Source organism: Rhinatrema bivittatum, chromosome 6 (genome assembly GCF_901001135.1).
Source record: "Rhinatrema bivittatum chromosome 6, aRhiBiv1.1, whole genome shotgun sequence".
NCBI lineage: Eukaryota > Metazoa > Chordata > Amphibia > Gymnophiona > Rhinatrematidae > Rhinatrema > Rhinatrema bivittatum.
The window spans coordinates 161,013,454-161,036,051 of NC_042620.1; the positions used below are offsets into that span (position 1 = coordinate 161,013,454).

Genomic DNA, 22,598 nt, shown 5'->3' on the forward strand with positions numbered 1-22,598 from the left:
TGATACAGGGGCATGAGACTGTGCCTCCCTGCTTGTTGACATACCACATTGCAACTTAGTTGTCCATCTGTATCAGGACAATTTTGTTAGACTATCTCTGAAAGCCCACAGAGCATACCTGATCATACAAAGCTCCAGGGAATTGATCTGAATGTCGTTCCTGGGCAGACCACAAACTCTGGATGCTGAACCCATCTACCTGGGCTCCCCCTAGCCCAGGGTGGATACATCCATTGTCCATGTAATTTGAACTTGGGAACTTTTGAAGGTAACCCCCCATTTCAAATTGGAAATGTTTTGCCACCAGGACAGAGTCCTGGAGGGCTGGAGAAATTTGGATGCAGTCTCAGAGGTCCTGTGTGGCCCGACACCACTGGGACCTTAGGGTCCATTGGGCTCTCCACATCTGCAGCCATGCTGGGCCATACACTATCAGCCGTATGGTCCAGCAACCTTAACATGTCCCAAGCTGATACCTATTGGCTCTGCTGAATCCCCGCCACAATGTTCATCAGGTTGATAAACCATTGCTGAGGCAGGAAAGCCTTGGCCTGAGTTGTTCCGATGAAGTCTAATTTAGGTGACAGACTGAGATGGAGCTTGGGGTAGTTGATGACAAACCCTAGTGAGTCTAGCACCCAACATGGACACTTCGGCTGCTGCCTGAGAGGTGCACTTGACCAGCCAATTAACCAGATAGGGGAACACATGGACTCCCAGCTTGAGTAAGTGCACCGCTACCACAGCCAGGCATTTTGTGAAGACACATGGGGCGAATACTAGTTCAAATGGCAATATGTGGTACTGGAAGTGCTGAGTTCCTACCACAAATCGGAGATACTTCAGATGACTGGGGAAGAACTCAATATGGGTGTCTTTCAGATCAAGACAGCCAGTCCCCTTTTTGCAAGAAAGGGAATATGCTGCCCAGGGAAATTTGTTCAAGGCCCTTAGGTCTAGGATGGGACAGAGTCCCCTGCTTTCTTTGGTATCAGGAAATACCAGGAGTAAAATCCCCACCCTCTTTCCTCTGCGTTTCATGTTTTTTTAATTCAGGTGTGTACCATGTGTTTTTGTTGCGATGGGAGGGGTTTATTTCTTTGGTTATTAGAGGGCAGTGCTTGTTGGCTAAATTGTTTGTGATGGAGTTCCAGGTTGAGAGGGCAGATTCAGTGTCAGTTAAATCCAGGTTTTTTTTAATGCGGCTGGAAGTGTGTCGATCAGATCGTCAGACTTGCATGTTTTTCTGAATTAGATTGTGGACGTGTGATTGGGTTTGGGGATGTCTGTTTTGTTAATGAGGAATGTTGAGATTACTTACCTGATAATCTCGTTTTCCTTAGTGTAGACAGATGGACTCAGAACAAGTGGGTATAGTGTGCTCGTGCTAGCAGTTTGAGACGGATCTGACGTCAGCACGGGTACATATACCCCCACAGGAAGTGAAGCACTTCAGTAATCTTCCTTGCAAAGGCTGTTATGGATATATGTGTACTGACAATCAATGAAATAGTGAAACAGGATTCCCCTGACCGATTGATAGTAGCTGGAGACCGCCAGCATTCCCAACTGGAAGGCGTCAACACCTGGTAGAGTGGACGCACTCATGTAAGAAGTGATAAGACTTACCTTGAATCGGTGAAACCCATGTATACCGGCAGCCGGGCGGGATGCTGAGTCCATCTGTCTACACTAAGGAAACGAGATTATCAGGTAAGTAATCTCAACATTTCCTAGCGTGTAGCCAGATGGACTCAGAACAAGTGGGATGTACAAAGCTTTACTCCCGGACTGGGCGGGAGGCTGCCTGAGGTCCGCGTAAGACTACCCTCGCAAATGCTGTGTCCTCCCTGGCCTGGACATCCAGACGATAGAACCTGGAGAAGGTATGGAGGGAGGACCATGTCGCCGCTTTACATATTTCTGCAGGCGACAGCATCCTAGATTCAGCCCAAGATGCTGCTTGGGCTCTGGTAGAATGAGCCTTGACTTGCAGAGGCGGTGACTTCCTGGCCTCTACGTAGGCCGCTCTGACAACTTCTTTAATCCAGCGGGCGATGGTGGGCCGAGAGGCCGCTTCTCCTTGCTTCTTCCCGCTGTGAAGGACGAACAGATGGTCCGTCTTTCGTACTTCTTCTGTCATTTCCAGATATCTGGGCAGCAATCTGCCAATGTCGAGATGGCGTAGTAAACGCCCTTCTTCTGATTTCTTCAAACCCGCCGTGGTTGGCAAGGATGTGGTTTGATTGAGATGAAATTGTGAGACTACCTTCGGCAAGAAGGATGGAACCGTGCGAAGATGGATAGCCTCTGGAGTGATCCTAAGGAAGGGATCACGGCAGGACAGCGCTTATAGCTCTGAAATATGGTGTGCTGAACATACTGCCAGCAGGGACACCATCTTCAAAGTCAGCGAACGGAGAGACAGGCCCCGAAGGGGTCTGAAGGTGGATCCCGCGAGGAAATCCAAAACTATGTTGAGGTTCCACAGAGGCACCGGCCACTTCAGTGGCGGACGAATATGCTTGACTCCTTTCAGGAAGCGAGAAACATCTGGGTGCGTGGCAATGGTCTTGCCGTCCCTCCTGGGACCGTAGCAAGACAGCGCAGCCACCTGAACCTTGATGAAGCTGAGGGAGTGACCCTTCTGAAGTCCATCCTGCAGGAAATCCAAAACAATAGGGATTGTGGTCGCATGTGGATTGGTGCTATGAGTGTCGCACCAGGCTTCAAATACTCTCCAGATCCTTATGTAAGTGAGGGATGTGGAAAACTTGCGAGCTCGGAGGAGTGTATCTATCACCGGCTCCGAGTAACCTCTTTTCTTCAGCCTAGCCCTCTCAATGGCCAGACCATAAGAGAGAATTGAGCCGGATCCTCATGGAGGATGGGACCTTGACGTAGGTGGTCCCGGAGAGGAGGCAGGGGAAGAGGCTCCCCTGCCAGCAGTCTTCTCATGTCCGCGTACCAGGGTAGTCTTGGCCAGTCTGGTGCCACTAGAAGAACTAGGCCCCGGTGCTTCTGAATCTTGTGGATAAGGGTGCCCAGCAGGGGCCACGGAGGAAAAGCGTACAGCAGGGTCCCTGGAGGCCATGGCTGAACCAGGGCATCGATCCCGTGAGAGAACGGATCTCGCTTGCAGCTGAAGTATCTGGGTACTTGAGCATTGGACCTGTCCGCTAGTAGGTCCATGTCCGGAATCCCCCAGTGAACCACAATCATCTGGAAGGCTGTGGGCGACAGCTGCCATTCCCCCGGATTTAGGCTTTCTCTGCTGAGGAAGTCTGCCGCAGTGTTGTCCCTTCCGGCAATGTGGACGGCGGAGATGTCCTGGAGATTCACCTCTGCCCAAGCCATCAGCGGGCCTATCTCTAGGGACACCTGTCGGCTTCCGGTTCCGCCCTGACGGTTTATGTATGCCACCATGGTGGCGGTCGGACATCACTCTGACTGCCCGGTTCCGCAGTCTGTGAGCAAATTGCAGGCAGGCTAACCGGACTGCCCATGCCTCTAGGCGGTTGATGTTCCACCGCCCTTGGGCGGTGAGTTCTTTGCAGTGTGCTCCCCATCCGCTCAGGCTGGCATCTGTGGTGAGCAGAATCCACATGGGGGGAGGACATCTTCGACCCCCTGCTCGTGTGGTTGGACTGCAACCACCACCGTAACTGGGTCCGCACTCTGGCTGGTAGAGGTAGATGCACGGAGTAATTCCGGAAGCGGGGGCTCCAGCGAGAGAGCAGGGAGCTTTGTAGAGGTCTCATATGGGCCCTTGCCCAGGGTACCACTTCCAGGGTGGATGCCATGAGGCCGAGAACCTGCAGATAATCCCAAGCTATGGGCCGGCTAGCTCCCATCAAGGACCGGAGACGAGTCTGAAGTTTTAACCTTCTCTTGGTGGTGAGACTGACTTTGTCTGCCTGGGTGTCGAACTGGACTCCCAGGTATTCCAGTGATTGGGAAGGCTGTAGGCAACTCTTGTTTAGGTTGACTACCCATCCCAGTTTTACAGAAGGGCGATCACTCTGTTGGTTGCCCGATGGCTCTCCTCTCGTGATTTCGCCCTGATCAGCCAATCATCTAGGTAGGGATGGACCAGGATTCCTTCCCGTCTGAGCGCCGCTGCTACCACTATGACCTTGGTGAAGGTCCACGGCGCCGTGGCTAGCCCGAAGGGCAAAGCCCGGAATTGGAAGTGTCGTCCCAGAACCTTGAAGCGTAGGTAGTGCTGATGATCTGGATGGATCGGGATATGCAGGTAGGCTTCTGACAAGTCTAAGGCCGTGAGGAATTCTCCTGGCTGTACTGCGGTCTTGACTGAGTGCAGAGTTTCCATGCAAAACCTCGGGACCCTTAAGTATCGGTTGACTGACTTGAGGTCCAATACGGGCCGGAAAGTGCCCTCTTTCTTGGGTACCATGAAATAAATGGAATAGTGCCCAGAATCCATTTCCCATGCAGGTACTGGGATTATGGCTTTCAAGGACAGGAGCCTCGCCAGGGTAGCTTCCAATGCTGCCTTCTTGTGGATTGGACACGGAGATTCCACAAACCTGTCCGGAGGGAGATGATGGAAGTCCAGATAATACGCCCTCTCGGATAATGGCGAGGACCCACTGGTCCGACGTAATCTCGACCCATCTGAGGTAGAAGAGGGTTAACCTGCCCCCTATGGCTCCGTCCCCCGGATGGATCGGCTGATTCTCATTGGGAGACGTGGCCGGGCCCTGAACCAGAGCCGGCTCCCCTCTTATGCTGCTTGGTCTGAAAGGACTGGTTCCTGGCCTGAGGACAGGGTGCCTGGTAGCGACTCCTAAAGGGAGTGAAGCTTTGAGAGCTTCTGCCTCTGGAAGGCCTCGGAAAAGCGCGCTGGTTCCTCTTGAACCTATCTTCCGGCTGGCGAGGTATTGGAGAGGCACCCCATGTGCTGGCCAGTTTATCAAGGTCGCTGCCGAACAGGAGAGAACCCCTACAGGGCATTCTGGTGAGGCGTGTCTTCGAAGGAGCATCGGCTGACCAATTCCGTATCCAGAGCTGCCTCCTGGCAGCTACAGAAGATGAGATCCCCTTGGCTGTTGTACGGACTAGGTCGGATGCAGCATCCATGAGGAACGAGAGAGCGGACTCCATGTCTGCTGCTGGAGCATTGTTCCTGACCTGTGACAAACAGGAACGCGTCACCACTGTGCAGCAGGTTGCGATTTGCAAAGACAGAGCTGCCACCTCAAAGGTCTGTTTCAGGATGGCGTCCAGTCGCCGGTCGTGAGGCTCCTTGAGGGCCGCCCCCCCCCCCCCCCTCAACTGGAATGGTAGTGCGCTTGACCACCGCGCTAACCAAGGCGTCCACCTGAGGGCACGCCAGCATCTCCTTGAATGACAGATCCAGGGGGTACATGCCCATCAGGGCCCGACCCCCTTTGAATGAGGCCGCTGGTGCAGCCCATTCCAGATCTATCAGTTGCTGTGCGGCTTGCAAGAAGGGAAAATGGCGGGCTGTAGGACGAAGACCTTCCAGCAGAGGGTTCTGTGTAGATGGCACCGTAGTGCTGGGGCCTGTAATAGCCAACTCCGCCAGGCACTGAGATACCAGGTCGGAGAGATCTTCCTTGGGAAAGAACCGCCTCATGGTTCGATATGACTCAATCCCCGAGGGAAGTTCCCCCTCCTCGGAGGGTTCGGACTCGTCCTCTGAAACATTGAGGTCCGCCTGAACCAGACTGCCCAGAGGCGGGTGCCCACGATAAGGGCGCGAAGGTCCAGGGGCAGGATCCGCTGGAGCAGCAACAGCAGCAGCAGGGCCTGGACGGGAAGCGGATTGCATCTGTACAAAGGCATGGATCCCCTTAAAGAGATCCACCCAGGAAATGGAAGCGGTCTCTAGTCGTCGGGGTACCAGGTCCCCCGGGATCCCAGGTTGTTCGAGACTGCCCGCTAGATCCGGGGTGGCCCCTGGGGAACTGTCAGCAAACCTCGGTTGAGATTGGTCCTGGCCCGAGGCTCCCACTGCCTCCTCACATTGGGCACAAAGGGAGTCTGGCTCCTCGCTGTGCGTGGCCCTAAGCTGGCATGCTGAGCAGAGGCCGAGAGCTTTCACGCCGGAATCAGGAGGCGCCGCCGCCGGAGACGCCGGGGCGTTCGAATGTTCCATTGCACGCTGAAGAATATGCGCTAAATAATATACGGCAGCAATATGCGCTCAATACAATAAGCGCTCAATAATATGCGGCAGCAATATGCGCTCAATACAATATGCGCTCAATACAATATGCGGCAGCAATATGCGCTCAATACAATAAGCGCTCAATAATATACGGCAGCAATATGCGCTCAATACAATAAGCGCTCAATAATATGTGGCAGCAATATGCGCTCAATACAATATACGCTCAATAATCTGCGGTCAACAATATACGCTCATTACAATATGCACTCAATAAGCAGCAGCTATATATGCTTAATACAATAGGCGCTCAATAATATGCGGTCAGCAATATACGCTCATTACAATATGCGCTCAACAATATGCGGTCAGCAATATACGCTCAATACAATATGCGCTCAACAATATGCGCTCAACAATATGCGCTAAATGATATACAATATACGCTCAATAAGAAGCGGTCAGCAAATATGCGCTCAATACGATACAGGCGCCTATCATGGGCGCTCAATACCTTAACAAGGCCGACAAAATGGCGACCTCCACGGCGTGCTGCATACAGGCAACGCCGCCGATCCTCGTACCTCGGAGACCCAAAAGTAAGAGATGTACGCCTTACCTGATCCTCGGCGCTTCCCAGCTGGAACCCGGGCGGTCTCTGGCTGCGGGGGGAGAGGGGAAATGCCTTCACCGCCACGCTTGAGGAAATGCACCCGCTGCCTCTGGGTCCACGCCGGGACCGAGGCGCCTCTCAGCCCGACCCAAGCCCTTCTCGCTCGGGGGCTAGGTCCCTGCCGCGATTCGGCCACCGGACCGAGGCCTAAACCTCTGAGGGATCGCGGAAATCACCTCGGGAAACTCAACTGGGGGAGGGACCCGAGGGTATCACCGCAGGACTGCGGGGTTCGTTGTTCTGTAGAAGTTTAGCAAGTAGAAAGTAGAAGGTAGATTGGAAACACGCTCAGCGAGCGTGCAGGCTCTCCAAACTGTTTTGGAGACTGAAATTACTGAAGTGCTTCACTTCCTGTAGGGGTATATGTACCCGCACTGATGTCAGATCCGTCTCCAACTGCTAGCACGAGCACACTATACCCACTTGTTCTGAGTCCATCTGGCTACATGCTAGGAAAATGATGTTTATTTGAACTAAATTAGTACAAGATGTGTCTTTTCAATTTTAAGGTATTGTGATGTGCAAAGCATAAGCTCATCAAATAGTACAGTCTAACCTGAAATATAAAGCAGAAGATGTATGTGTGTCAAAATGTCCTCTTCATTGATATTAACACATTCCAACTAATATCTCTCGGTGTGCCAACACCATCGTTTCAGCTGCTTCTCCCCTGTCAAGTTTAAATTTTGATGTCTGAAACACAGGAAGCAATGCTCCAAGAATCTTCCTCCATCCAAACTGGGCAGGCAAAATGGCAGCACACAAATCACATATTAGTGGAACTCAAGATGGAAGACAAACAATCCAAAATCATATCATTGCATTAGATGTTTTAATATGGAAAATATTTAGTTCAATGGCTCAGCATAGTTTAGAAATACAGCAACAAATTAAAGGTTTATTCTTTTTAATTTTTAAACCAAATTTGTATACTTCTTACCATCTTCATTCAGGAAGAGTTTGTTGAATCGTAGTCCACTAGGCTCCTTACCAACATATCGATGTACATATTCTGTGCCAAGATCATTGACAGCAATGGCATATTTTAAAGGTTTCACACAAGACTGAAGACAAAAAGGGACTTTGGTGTCACCAACAGAATGCCTTACAAAAAAAAACCAAAAAACCAGAAAATCATCATTACTCAGTTTGCTTACATTTTGCATTAATTCTGGCTTAGAATACAAAACTGTAAACAAATCCATTGGAAATCTACCAAGACGCAAACAAAAAATTCTGATCTCTGACTTAGAAAGGGCTAACATTTAATAAAACTCTAGCTTAGGATTCTAGTGTTTCAAATGTGCACAATATCCAACTGACTAAATTTAACATCGCAAAAAATCACAAAATGTTCTTCAGATTTGTCTGAAAGTTCTTGAATATAAATTTTTCCTCATCGATTTGATAGAAAAGTAGCAACAGTCAGTGAAAAAAATACAATGCGCTTATTGAAGAAAAAAAAATAAAAAATACCTATTCCCCTAGAACAATTTACATGAAAAGATAAGGGCTTGAGGAGTTCAAAATTTATCAGAATAAAAAGTTAGTGATATAGATTACAAAATGTACTTGGATTAATTTATCTAGAGAGAAATATATAATTTGGGCCTTAATACCTAGTAGTCCTATCTAAACTTGTGTAAGCATTTACAGTGCTAGATAAGGACGAATCAGTCAATGCCAAGTCAGGTTCAAAAAGTCAAGTTGACACCTTTCTGTCCATTTCATTTGTGCTTACAAATTTTATTGTGCATGTGCCAAAGAAAATAAAGACACAGAATGAACTCTAATGTTTTCCAAGCTTTCCATTTCATGCAAAAAAAATATTCTCCCTTACAGCAACTCTGAAAACAGTTGACTTCTAGTTAGTTCCCTTCACTTTCCCACATTACTCAGCGTTTTATCAATAATCATATCAATTTGAGTGATGTAGCATATACACAATGACAAATCCAAATTGTTAGCAAAATACAGAGAGGAAAATGTTTTCTAAAGCAAACAACTTTTTAACAGGATACGTTATATGATGGCAACATAAACCTGCAAAGAGGATTGATGTGACTGCTTTCCCCTTTATGGGCCTAATTTTCAAAGTAACTTATGTGCATAAGTGGCGTTTTGAAAGTCAACTAGTGGCCAGTGCATGTAAAAATATACATATAACCTAGTTTTGTTTATACTTTCATGCACACGGAGTAGGCATTAGAGGGCAGAGTTGGAGCAAGGATACAACTTGCACATATGCTTTCATATAATTGAAAGTACACGAGTAAGATACCATGCATAAGTTATACTTTGTTTGGAGAAGGTATAACTGTACATGGATAATTCCACCCATATCCATCTAATTAGAGATGTGCATAATTTTCCTGCAGGAAGGTGAGCACACCTTCCTTGGAATTTGTCATCACAAGCCAATCATCCAGTCCTGATCACACAGATACGCTGCTACTACAACCAGGAACTTGGTGAAGACTCTCTGTGCTGCTTAAAGACTGAAGGGGAGCACTCTGCACTGATAGTCAGAAGAGTCCACCATAAATCACAAGCATAACCAGTGGGAGGGATGAATGGGAATATGCAAAGGCAAATCCACTCCTGGATAAGGGTGAGAATAATGTGGAGGGAATGCATTTTGAACTTCTCCTGGAATATATGCTTGTTCGGGCTTCTTAAATCTCGAGGGAGTCAGTTGGACCATTAGATGATCAAAAACCTTCTCCATTTTATCCAACCTAGCCTGATATCCTTTTGGGGTTATTTGAGGGCACAATTCGCAGCCCTGAATTTTGTGAAATTCCCCCAGGCAGAGGATGTACACATCGTGTGGATCTGTCAGAGGACATAGTCTGGGGGCTTCGATGGAAGCCCGAGGCCACCCAGAGGCTCACCTGGAACCACAAAAGGTACGACAACTGGCAGGTACGGGAGAAGCACGAAAAAAATACTACCAACCGAGAAAGGGGCGAGAACCAAAGGAGAAGCGCAGGAAGAAAAAACAAATAAATAAATAAAACCCTCACTTTTTTTTTTTTTTTAGATTTTCCAGAGAAAAGAGCATGAGCTCCACTTCCACGAGATATTCACTCTGTGGAAAGGAAAGGACTGAAGAGAGACCCGGTGTGGATAGTGGCAAGCTGGCCATGTTCATTGTGCCGGGCTCCATCGGTTAATGTCATCCACATGTGAGGACTATCATCCTGCTTGTCCTAGGAGAAGGAAGTGCCACTAGTTTTTACCAAGCAGCTACAAATTCACATAAGTTGCTTTGAAAATCATTTGACAATTTCCCAGTACTTCGTTTTATCCATTTCCTCACTACCTTCACACCTTTCATCCAAATGCAATGCACCACTGGAGCTAAAATATTTAACAATGTTTTTAACTTGGCAGCTTCTTTCTGCTCCTTTATGTTTCCAAGTTAGTAGGAACCAGGGCTGGCATCATGAGCCTCCATTTGCAGCTAACCAAGGATTTTTCCCCTCACCCAACTCATCTGTCCTTTGAAGAGAGTCCTTGGCTTGGAACCCTGCAGTCATGCCCCCTACATACAGCTATGTGTTGTCACTGTACAATGACAAAGACTGCCTCCCCCCAGGAGCTGTGAACGCTGCTTCTGCAACATGCTCAATCAACCTGGGGAATGGAAGACCAGACAGAATCAAGCCCAGGTCTCTCCACATAGTACTGCCACTGAGCCGACAGCAATCAAACACACTGCAGAAGTAATATCACAGCACATACTATCCAAAACATATTAAGAGCCAAATATATTAAAGGGTCACCCCATTTTATTTCTATGGAAAAATAATTTGTACATTTCGTACTGAATATTAAATCAATTCTGTACTACACATGGATTGAATTTTAGATTATGTGAGGGAGGAGAGCAGTCAAACAACTGTGTGCTGTGAACTGAATTTACATCATATCTTCAAGCAATCTATTAATGATACACAAGTTAATTATGGGTCATATTTCTTTCTATGCATTTGACAAAAAAATTCATCTTAATGTGCACTCAAATCTGGCTTCATACAGTGCTTTCCATAGCCCAAACCATCTGATCAGACGATGAAAGAGCTATTTTCAAAGTAAGAGATGATTTTATGCACATTTTCAGAGAAAGTATGTGTTTTCTCTTGAAAATTAGCAGGAGCAAAGTACATGTGCTGATTGCGAAAGGGGTGCAAAACAGCGACCATACATTTCAAAATCAAAATGTACGCTCAGTGTTCCTTCCCCGACCTAAGCATGCCCACAGAAACATCTACTTTCTCCAAGCTGAAAACATGCACACTATGGAAACTGTATGTACATTTGTTGCATAATGTCCCCTGAAATGCAGCTAAAGTCATTTTATCTGGGTATATAGCACTGAAAATTGCTTCTCTTAGGGGTAAAAGAAAATTATTCCTTACCTGCTAATTTTCGTTCCTGTAGTACCATGGATCACTCCAGACAGTGGGTTATATCCCCCGTCCAGCAGATGGAGTCAGAACAGAGTTTGAGAGCGTCAGCATATAGAGTAGTGCACCCTCTGCTGGAGCTCAGTATTACACATAGCAAAGCCCAAAAGCAAAACACAACATTTTGGATCCAGATCCGTCCCCAAAAAGGAACAGAGAAAAATATAAGTAAACAAACGGTCAACGGGACCACCAACAGTCAACTTGTGAGGAGCTGTGAACAGTAACAATAATCAGAGACAAACAGAATGAAAGTTACCTGGAAGAATCCGAGCAGGACCTAATGAAACCCCTAGTGGTGGGCGTCTGGACTGATCCATGGTACTACAGGAACGAAAATTAGCAGGTAAGGAATAATTTTCTTTTCCCTGTACGTACCTGGATCAGTCCAGACAGTGGGATGTACCCAAGCTTCCCTAAACCGGGTGGGGTCCTGAGAGACCTGCTCGGAGAACTTGATCGCCAAAAGAACCCGTGTACTGAGGCGCCAGGTGTAGTCTGTAATGTCTGGAAAAAGTGTGCAACGACTTCCACGTCGCCGCACGGCAGATTTCCTGGGAGGAAACGGAGCGAGATTCCGCCCAGGACGCCGCTTGGGATCGCGTGGAATGAGCCGACACGCTGCGAGGCGGCACCCGCCCCGCCGCAATGTAAGCCGATGAGATGGCGTCCTTTATCCAGCACGCAATAGTCGTCTTGGATGCCTGAGAACCTCTCCTCGGTCCTGACCAGAGGACAAACAAATGATCGGATACCCGGAAGTCATTGGTAACCTCCAGGTAACGGAGCAGCACACGCTTGACGTCCAGGAGCCGGAGAGACCGGGGTTCCTCTGGAGCGAACGCTGGAAGCTCCACCGTTTGATGGACGTGGAAGGCCGAGACCACCTTTGGTAGGAAGGATGGCACCGTACGAAGGGAAACCCCGGAGTCGGAGAAACGCAGATAAGGGTCCCGGCAGGACAAGGCTTGGAGCTCTGAGATCCGGCGAGCAGAAGAGATGGATACCAGGAAAACCGTCTCGAGGGTCAGGTCCTTGAGGGAGGACCCCCTCAGGGGTTCAAAAGGAGGGCCCGACAGCGTTCGCAGCACCAAGTTGAGGCTCCAAGAAGGGAAAGGATCCCTGACCGGTGGCCGTAGGTGTTTGGCACCCTTCAGAAAACGTGCAATATCCAGCTGAAGGGGTAGATAGCAGTCCTTCTGTACCAAGACATTCAAGGCCGCCACCTGAACCCGGAGCGAATTATAGGCGAGACCTTTATCCAGACCATCCTGTAGGAAATGAAGGATCAGCGGGACAGTCGCCTCCATGGTTTGGACCCCGCGGTGGGAGCACCAGGCTTCGAAGACCTTCCAAACTCGAACGTAAGTGACGGAGGTCGAAGGCTTGCGGGAACGAAGCATCGTTGAGATCACTGTCTCCGGGTAGCCTCTGTGGTGTAGACGGCGCCGTTCAAAAGCCAGGCCGCAAGACAGAAGAGTTCTGCCTGCTCGAAAAATACCGGCCCCTGACGCAGAAGATGAGGAAGATGGGACAGGCGAAGTGGGCCGTCCACTAACATCTGAAGTAGATCTGCGAACCATGGCCGATGGGGCCATTCCGGGGCGACGAGAATTACAGTCCCTCGATGATGTTCCAACCTGCGGAGAACCTTGCCGACCAGAGGCCAAGGAGGAAACACATAGAGCAGTTGATCCGACGGCCACGGAAGGGCGAGGGCATCCACCCCCTCCGCACCGCGCTCTCTTCTGCGGCTGAAGAAGCGTGGAGCCTTGGCGTTGAGAAAGGTCGCCATTAGATCGAGGCATGGAGTCCCCCAACGACGGACGATGAGATGCATTGCCTCGTCGGAGAGAGCCCACTCGCCGGGGTCTAGCTGTTGACGACTCAGGAAGTCCGCCTGAACGTTGTCCACCCCGGCGATGTGAGAGGCCGCTATCCGGACGAGATTGCTCTCCACCCACTCTATCAGGGGAGTTGACTCGAGGGAGACATGCTTGCTTCTTGTCCCCCCTTGACGATTGATGTAGGCCACGGTGGTGGCGTTGTCCGAGAGGATCCTCCCCTCTCTGTGTCGCACCAGGGGAAGAAAACGCTGGAGAGCGAAACGCACGGCTCTCATTTCCAGGCGATTGATCGGCCACTTTGCCTCCTCTGGCGTCCAAGTCCCCTGCGTGGCGCTTCTTTCGCAGACGGCGCCCCATCCCGCGAGGCTGGCATCGGTGGTCACCACCACCCAATTGGGAACCTCGAGCGAGACTACCCGAGCCAGATGCGAGGGGACAAGCCACCAATCCAGGCTTTTCCTGGCTAATGGTGGAAGCGGCAGGATCACCTGATACTCCTGGGAGACTGGTTTCCAACGGGATAGCAGGGACGCCTGCAGTGGATGCAGGTGTGCAAACGCCCAGGGTACCATGTCGATGGTGGAGGCCATTACTCCCAGGAGCTGCAGATAATTCCAGGCGGTTGGTTCTTCCAAAGCCGAAAACCGAGACACGTGCTCCCTCAGGGCTTGCGCCTTGTCCTGGCGCAGGAACACCATACCCCGCCGGGTATCGAATCTCGCTCCTAAGAAATCCAGGTGTTGCGAGGGCATAAGGGAACTCTTTGGAAGGTTCACCACCCAGCCCAGAGAGCATAGGAATTGTACTACTCTGGCCACTGAGGTCTGACCATGTGAGAAGGACTTCGCTCGAATCAGCCAGTCGTCTAGGTACGGATGTACTAGGATACCCTCCTTGCGGAGGGCCGCCGCCACCACTACCATGATCTTTGTGAAGGTCCGAGGTGCGGTCGCCAAACTGAAGGGAAGCGCCTTGAACTGAAAGTGTTGACCGAGAATCTTGAAGCGAAGATACCGCCGGTGAGCCGGCAGGATGGGAATGTGCAAGTATGCTTCCGAGAGATCCAGTGAAGCGAGGAATTCTCCCTTGTGCACTGCGGCAATCACTGATCGAAGAGTCTCCATGCGGAACCGGCTGACCCTGAGGGCCTTGTTTACCTCCTTCAAGTCCAGGATGGGCCGAAAGGAACCGTCCTTTTTGGGAACGATGAAGTAAATGGAATAGTGGCCCAAGCCCACCTCGAAGGGGACGGGAACGATGGCCCCTATTTCCTGCAGTCAGTCTAGTGTTTGTTGAACCGCTATCCTCTTGAGGTCGGAACCGCAGGGGGAGAAGATGAACCGGTCCCTCGGGGGGCGGACAAACTCCAAGGCGTAACCGTCTCTTATGGTGTCCAGCACCCACTGGTCCGTGGAGATAACTGCCCACTCCTCGTAGAAGTCCATGAGGCGGCCTCCGATCCGGGGAGGTGAGAAGTGGGCTCCTTTGGCATCATTGGGAGGACTTTGTGGGCGGATTTCCCTGCCCTGGACCCTCTCTCACGAGCCTCCGCCCACGAAAGGAACGAGACCAAGGCTGGAATCTTGTCGGCTGTGTCCGGGAACCGGACTGCCGGTAAGACCTATAACGTCGCTGTGCCCTGGCCCTGGTTCTACCGGAAGAAAATGACCTGAAGGAACGCTGTCTATCCTCCGGCAGCCGATGCACCGAATTTTCCCCCAGTGACTTGATGATCTGATCCAGGTCCTCTCCAAATAAAAACTTCCCCCGAAAGGGGAGGGAGCCAAGGCTCGACTTGGAGGAAGCATCCGCCGCCCAGTTGCGAAGCCACAAGAGCCGTCTGGCTGCTACAACCGAAACCATGGACCGCGCCATTACACGAAAGAGATCATACAAGGCATCCGCCCCGTATGCTATGGCAGATTCCAGACTGTCCGCCTGGGCGGCCTCTTTGGGGGGCAACTCCTGAGAGGTGAGAAGCTGCTGTACCCAGAGTAAGCTGGCCCTTTGCGCAAGCGAACTGCACATCACGGCCTGCATACCTAGGGCAGAGACTTCGAAGACCCCCTTGAGGAAGGTTTCTAATTTACGGTCCTGCGTATCCCGCAGGGCCGTTCCACCCGTGACCGGGATGGTCGTCCTCTTGGTCACTGCCGACACCGCTGAATACACCTTGGGCACCTTGATAAGATCCAAAAAATCCTCAGGGAGCGGGTATAGCTTTTCCATGGCGCGTGTGACCTTCAAGGACGCCTCGGGAGTGTCCCACTCCCTGGTGAGAAGCTGTAGGAAGGACTCATGGATAGGGAAAGCCCTTGCCCTAGGACGGAGGGCGGCAAGTACTGGATCCCCTTTGCGAGAAGAGGTGGCGACGGTAGGAGCCACAGGGATCGGCGGATCTGGAGGTGGGTCGAGGTCCAGCTCCTGAATAATATGGTGGATGAGTTCTTTTTGAAAAATCCGTAGGGCTCGAGGGTCGTCCCCCTCCGTATGTCCATCCGGATGCGCCTCCGGGGGTTCCGGGGAGTCGTCTCTCACCGGCGAAGCCGCCCCCGTGGTACGCCGGGGTGGCACGGGAGAGGGACCCGGCAGGGATCCAGGCGTAACGGGCGAGGCGGTGAGACCAACAGCAAGTTTAGGAACCTTGGGGGGAGGGGCCCCCAGGGGATTCGACGCCTGCGCTCCCATACCCTGCAAATAAGCCATGTGCATTGCCAGAATAAAATCAGGTGAGAAAAACGGGGAGCTGATTGGAATCCCTGGGGGGGGGGGGACCATCCTGGGAGCCCCGGTCGGGCAAACCCCCCGCCGGGGGCAAAGCCTGTTGAGAGCCAGTGCAACCAATCCTGTCTGCATCTGGGAGCGAGTCCGTCTCACGCTGTCCCCCTAAAATGGCCGCCATTGCCGCCAAAGGCGGCGTCGTGGCCGGCCCGCGCCGCCCGGGCTGAGGAGGCGGCAGGTCCGAAATCGCACCGGAGGACTGCAGGGTGCCTTCCCTGTTGGGGAAGCACCGCTCACAAAGCCGCTCCCTCAGAAACTGATTCCCCGGTTCGCCGCAGGCCTCACACCTCGAGGACCGTGGCATGTCAGCACTGGGAAAAAAAGCCTCGGGGGGGGGGGGCCCAAAAACGAGCTAGTGCTGCGGGGGGACCTGGAATGGCCCTAACAACCCGCCGAAGGGGTCCAGGAACTGCGGGGGAAGCCCCCGTTTCAGTTGAGCACACACCCGTGGGCGGAGCTTGCGAACCGCGGGACCCACAAACGACGCGTGGAGAGGCCAGAACCACCGGCATCCACGGGGCACCACCAAAAAGAAGCAAACCTGTGGAGAAAGAAACTCAAAAAACTTCCACTTACCCCAACAGAAGAGGAAAGGAGTACCGAATAGAGAAGGCAGAGCCACAGACACACGCCTCCTCAAAAATTGAAGTCTTTATTTTATTTTATTTTTTTTAATTTTAAGGATCCAAAATGAAGAGAAACATAAGACAGGGAAATACTGTGGAGAAAAAGAAAGAAATAACCAAAAATGAAGAAACCCTGTCAATCTGGGGGAGCTAGTGGATCCCCCCACTCACATCTGCTGGAGTCAGAAGAATACTGAGCTCCAGCAGAGAGTGCACTACTCTATATGCTGACGCTCTCAAACTCTGTTCTGACTCCATCTGCTGGACGGGGGATATAACCCACTGTCTGGACTGATCCAGGTACGTACAGGGAATTTTCTAATATTGCACATAAGTTGGCCAGCAACTACGCACATAAAATGGACTTGCAAGCATAAATTTCCTCTGCAAATTATCTCAGCAAAACTGCATGCACATACTTTCACCTGCTACTGGATGTGTATAGTTTTGCAGACAGAATTTCGGAACATACTTTTTAAAATAAAAAAGTGTGCACGCAACGCCCAACCCTTTCCAGATTCCACCCCCTGGAATGCCTTTCCCCTATGTGCATAAAAGTACATGTATAGAGTGAATATTTGTACATATATAATACATATATGTACAAATATATATATAATTACATGTGCATCGGCTGCATAATTTTCTAAAGAACATGTCAGAGATCAAAGCCCTAATTTACCCACACAAGTCCCATTGAAAGTTACCCTCTTAATGAAGAGCATCTTCATACTTCTTTACAAGTTTTTTTTTAAATTATATACCTCTGTCCATCCACTGTGCAAAGTGAAACTCCCCATAAATCCGGACTGAACTTGGCCAACTGAGGAATATAATCAGCCACCTGTGTAGAATTAGTAAAAAAATAAATAAATAAAAATAAAAAATGTAATTTATCAAATCAGTGTTAATGCCAGTCTATGGGGTCTATGTATTATGCATTTTTCTCCTAGACACAATGGGAAAAACATTTCAGTGCATCAGGACCATAAATTAAGTTAATTACTTTTTCTCTAGCTTTGCTTCTCATCTTTCACTTTAAGAAAAAGTTTTATTACAGCATGGCTTACCTCTTGATTAGGATATTTTGCTCTGTAAAATTGCTCATCTTAGGATGTATTACAAAACTATAATAAGAACATAAGAAAATGCCATACTGGGTCAGACCAAGGGTCCATCAAGCCCAGCATCCTGTTTCCAACAGTGGCCAATCCAGGCCATAAGAACCTGGCAAGTACCCAAAAACTAAGTCTATTCTATGTTACTATTGCTAATGGCAGTGGCTATTCTCTAAGTGAACTTAATAGCAGGGAATGGACTTCTCCTCCAAGAACTTATCCAATCCTTTTTTAAACACCGCTATACTAACTGCACTAACCACATCCTCTGGCAACAAATTCCAGAGTTTAATTGTGCGTTGAGTAAAAAAGAACTTTCTCCGATTAGTTTTAAATGTGCCCCATGCTAACTTCATGGAGTGCCCCCTAGTCTTTCTACTATCCGAAAGAGTAAATAACCGATTCACATCTACCCGTTCTAGACTTCTCATGATTTTAAACACCTCTATCATATCCCCCCTCAGCTGTCTCTTCTCTAAGCTGAAAAGTCCTAACCTTTTTAGTCTTTCCTCATAGGGGAGCTGTTCCATTCCCCTTATCATTTTGGTAGCCCTTCTCTGTACCTTCTCCATCGCAATTATATCTTTTTTGAGATGCGGTGACCTGAATTGTACACAGTTTTCAAGGTGCGGTCTCACCATGGAGCGATACAGAGGCATTATGACATTTTCTGTTTTATTCACCATTCCCTTTCTAATAATTCCCAACATTCTGTTTGCTTGACTGCCGCAGCACACTGAACTGACAATTTCAATGTGTTATCCACTATGACGCCTAGATCTCTTTCTTGGGTTGTAGCACCTAATATGGAACCCAACATTGTGTAATTATAGCATGGGTTATTTTTCCCTATATGCATCACCTTGCACTTATCCACATTAAATTTCATCTGCCATTTGGATGCCCAATTTTCCAGTCTCACAAGGTCTTCCTGCAATTTATCACAATCTGTTTGTGATTTAACTACTCTGAATAATTTTGTGTCATCTGCAAATTTGATCATCTCACTCGTCGTATTTCTTTCCAGATCATTTATAAATATATTGAAAAGTAAGGGTCCCAATACAAATCCCTGAGGCACTCCACTGTCCACTCCCTTCCACTGAGAAAATTGTCCATTTAATTCTACTCTCTGTTTCCTGTCTTTTAGCCAGTTTGCAATCCACGAAAGGACATCGCCACCTATCCCATGACTTTTTACTTTTCCTAGAAGCCTCTCATGAGGAACTTTGTCAAACGCCTTCTGAAAATCCAAGTATACTACATCTACTGTTTCACCTTTATCCACATGTTTATTAACTCCTTCAAAAAAGTGAAGCAGATTTGTGAGGCAAGACTTGCCCTGGGTAAAGCCATGCTGACTTTGTTTCATTAAACCATGTCTTTCTATATGTTCTGTGATTTTGATGTTTAGAACACTTTCCATTATTTTTCCTGGCACTGAAGTCAGGATAACCGGTCTGTAGTTTCCTGGATCGCCCCTGGAGCCCTTTTTAAATATTGGGGTTACATTTGCTATCCTCCAGTCTTCAGGTACAATGGATGATTTTAATGATAAGCTACAAATTTTTACTAATAGGTCTGAAATTTCATTTTTTAGTTCCTTCAGAACTCTGGGGTGTATACCATCCGGTCCAGGTGATTTACTACTCTTCAGTTTGTCAATCAGGTCTACCACATCTTCTAGGCTCACTGTGATTTGACTCAGTCCATCTGAATCATTACCCATGAAAATCTTCTCCATTATGGGTACCTCCTCAACATCCTCTTCAGTAAACACCGAAGCAAAGAAATCATTTAATCTTTCCGCGATGGCCTTATCTTCTCTAAGTGCCCCTTTAACCCCTCGATCATCATTTTATACAAAATATACATGTATACAAAATATACATTTCCATATGCTTTTAACCTCTAATGAGAAAGACAATCCCTGGTATACAAGCATCAACATATCACTAGACTACAAAAGAAATTCTCATTTAAGGATAAAGTTTGCAGGCTCCACGTCCCATACACACTTATAGGGTTAATTTTCAGCAGTTCATTTATGTGCAAAGCATGCAGGTACTTTTGAACCCATGGAAGTTGTAGGTAGTTTCTCCAAAAATTGCCTACATGGTTCAAGAATTCCCTACATTGTCATAAAAAGTCGCTGCACTTTGCAGCTCCTTTTTCTGCAACAGCAGAAAGTATGGATGCAGATATAAAAGTTGAATTCCATGCATGTACTTTAAACATGACCCCCAAGAAATGCCCTCTTTTTCATGCAACTAAAAAATATGAGTATTTGAACCATGTTCTAAAGGGTGCAATTTTCAGACAAGCCAATTTTGTTCTCTACAAGATTTCTTTAGCAGTTTTAAATTTCTGATACACATAAAATGTTATTAGTCTGAATCTCTCTCCCACATAGATTTGTGCAATGAAGACTTCATCAGCCAGATTGTTCATTTCATATTTTTCTAGTGTGTAAATGCCCTTTATGCAGGATACATATAAAAAAAACAAAAACATAAAACAGAGAAAAACAGGACTGGATTTAAAATTTGCACTCACAGTGAAAAAAGTGCACCAGCTATTGAGGATCATTCATCCTGAGCTAAGAATCTTCCATGCACTCACTGTATTTTTGCTAAGAATTCAACACTTTCTTGGCAAAACTTTTTTTGGTTGTTCTTCATCTCTGAACTGATTCTGGCAAAAGTAGAGAATTTGAGTGATCTACTTATGTGTATTTATAAGGACAATTTTACATAGCCAGTGTTGTTGCAAAATACATGGGTACATCTGTATCCATGGAACTTGTAGCTAAATTTCCAAAGGAAATACAGAATTTAAGCATGTTTGGGATAGAGACAGATAGCAGCCATAAGAACAAAGTTTGAGAGGTTGGGTAACAGATATAGAGGGAGAAAAAGATCTGGATGTTGGTTTAAGTATGCAAACTTCAAGCTCATTCCCCCCCACCCCCCAATGTGAGAAGAAAACAAAACCAACTTGGATAAGAAGCGACATCTTGAAGGCAATAAAGTTTGAAGAGATGGCAACTGGAATATAGCCTTAATTTGGGCAACCAGAGGAGGCCAATTGGTCATTTATATGCAATCATCTACTATAGTATCACATGACACTGCTCTCCAGCACTGGCTAAAACCTCCCACTATCCCATGGACATAGATCTGTTTTCTTTCTGCAGCAGCTTAGGCATTCGAAGTCTAAAGAATGGCTGTACTGGCAAGCAGAATGCAAGATTTGGTTGGAAGGAAAAAAAGGATCAGTGGTACTAGCTAGATTCTACATTAGTGTCTACATGACCATTCATCCCATTTGTTGAGCCTAGACATGTTCAGGGGGATCACTAAATAGCAAATTGATTATTCTTACAGGAAATAATATAAACAAAACAAATCATAGGAGAGCTATTTATATGTAGGGGTGGAGGTAAGAATAAAATGAGAAAAACCTGGATGCAGAAATGTGTTTTATTTTGGTGCTCAACTACATTTACAAAGTTTATCTTTATTTGGAAGTGACAGAACATACAAGAAATACATTTATGTTCATACCTTTCCTCCTGATAGGTTCTTAGCACTTTCATACAGTTCATCAATGTGCGAGTTAAAAGACATAAAATCTGGAATAACAAACTTCCTTCTAAAAGCCTGAGTCAGTAATACAATGTTGCTTTGTACACACCTGTGAAATACAAGAGAATGAAGTAAGTTTAAACAGTAACCTTATTTCCTGGCAGATTTTGGTCAAATTTCTTTGGGTCTGGCCTAAGTTTCAATTTTACTATTCAGCCATGTCAACAGCATTAATTCAGAATCATAATCAAATCTTTTTTCACCATTTATTTCAAGAGCTTCCAGTTTATAGCTGCTCGATTCCAAGAATGGGCAAATTATGGCACATGGGCCAAAACCAGCTCAGCATCTACTTTTCAGTATGCCTACCTGTGCTGAAAAGTAGATTATCTCCGGCCTACCAATACTCTGCCCAATATCAAGAGTAACATTTCAATCCTTTGTTCATAGTGTCGGCAGGCAGGTCAGCATTTGTAGCTAGAGATGTTACCTTCTACTGACATTTTTATGTTGTTGCAGCCAATTTGAGGTAGGAGGAGCAGAAGTAGGAGCCTTCTGTCCTCGTGTTGAGCAGCCCCCACCTAGACCCCCAAAGGTAGGTAGGTAGGCACAGAATGAAGCAAGCTGCCATGGGGTGGTGGGTAGGGCTAGGGCTGGGGATGATACAAAAACAACACTTAATAGGCTAGAGATTTTTATTTTATTTTAGTCTGGTGCAGCCTGGGAACTAACCTGCTGATGAGGGAGGGAGAATGCTGCATCCACTGGAAGATGACACTCCAGTCACTCATGCACCCCCAACCAGTCACATATGAGACAAGACCTGCCCATTCAATGTTTTAACAGACACACCCCACCCACTCATACCCTCCATTACTCACATCCAGTCAGTCATACATATTTCATGCGCTCACTTGCACACCTCACCCAGTCCACTCATACACATACTTGAGGTTTGCAATGCTTTAAAAAAAAAAAAAAAAAAAAAAATCACAAGATGCTCCAAAGGGGCTTTCCACCAGCCCAGGCAAGAGCCAATATATGGACCAGTTTGAAATAGTTTGCCCATCCCTACTCTATTCAGTTTCTAAATCAGCATCTTTACCAAGACTGTCTTCATTAATCAGACTGTTCAGAATACATACACTGAAGACCAAAGATTGACATGAAGGAAGAAGGATCATTTGTGCATTCCCCCAAAATACTTAAAAAAAAATAAATTAAAAATAATAATAAAAATGGAAACAGAACACTGATGGGCAACACATACAAACAGAGGGGGGGAGAAAGATCTGGATGTTGGTTTAAGTATGTGAACTTCAAACACATTTCCCCAC

The 22,598-nt window shown here is 47.7% G+C and overlaps 1 protein-coding gene across 4 annotated transcripts in view; it reads right to left on the minus strand.

The window, feature by feature from the left end:
* GLS (glutaminase) overlaps window positions 1–22,598 on the minus strand; it is a 251,083-nt gene that overhangs the window by 172,423 nt on the left and 56,062 nt on the right. For all 4 annotated transcript variants that reach the window (XM_029606093.1, XM_029606092.1, XM_029606095.1 and 1 more), the window contains exons 4-6: window positions 21,241–21,370; window positions 17,321–17,400; window positions 7,771–7,934 (exon numbers count right to left, since the gene is read on the minus strand). In XM_029606093.1, the coding sequence (XP_029461953.1) occupies window positions 7,771–7,934; window positions 17,321–17,400; window positions 21,241–21,370 (374 nt within the window). The remainder of the gene's footprint in view (window positions 1–7,770; window positions 7,935–17,320; window positions 17,401–21,240; window positions 21,371–22,598) is intronic.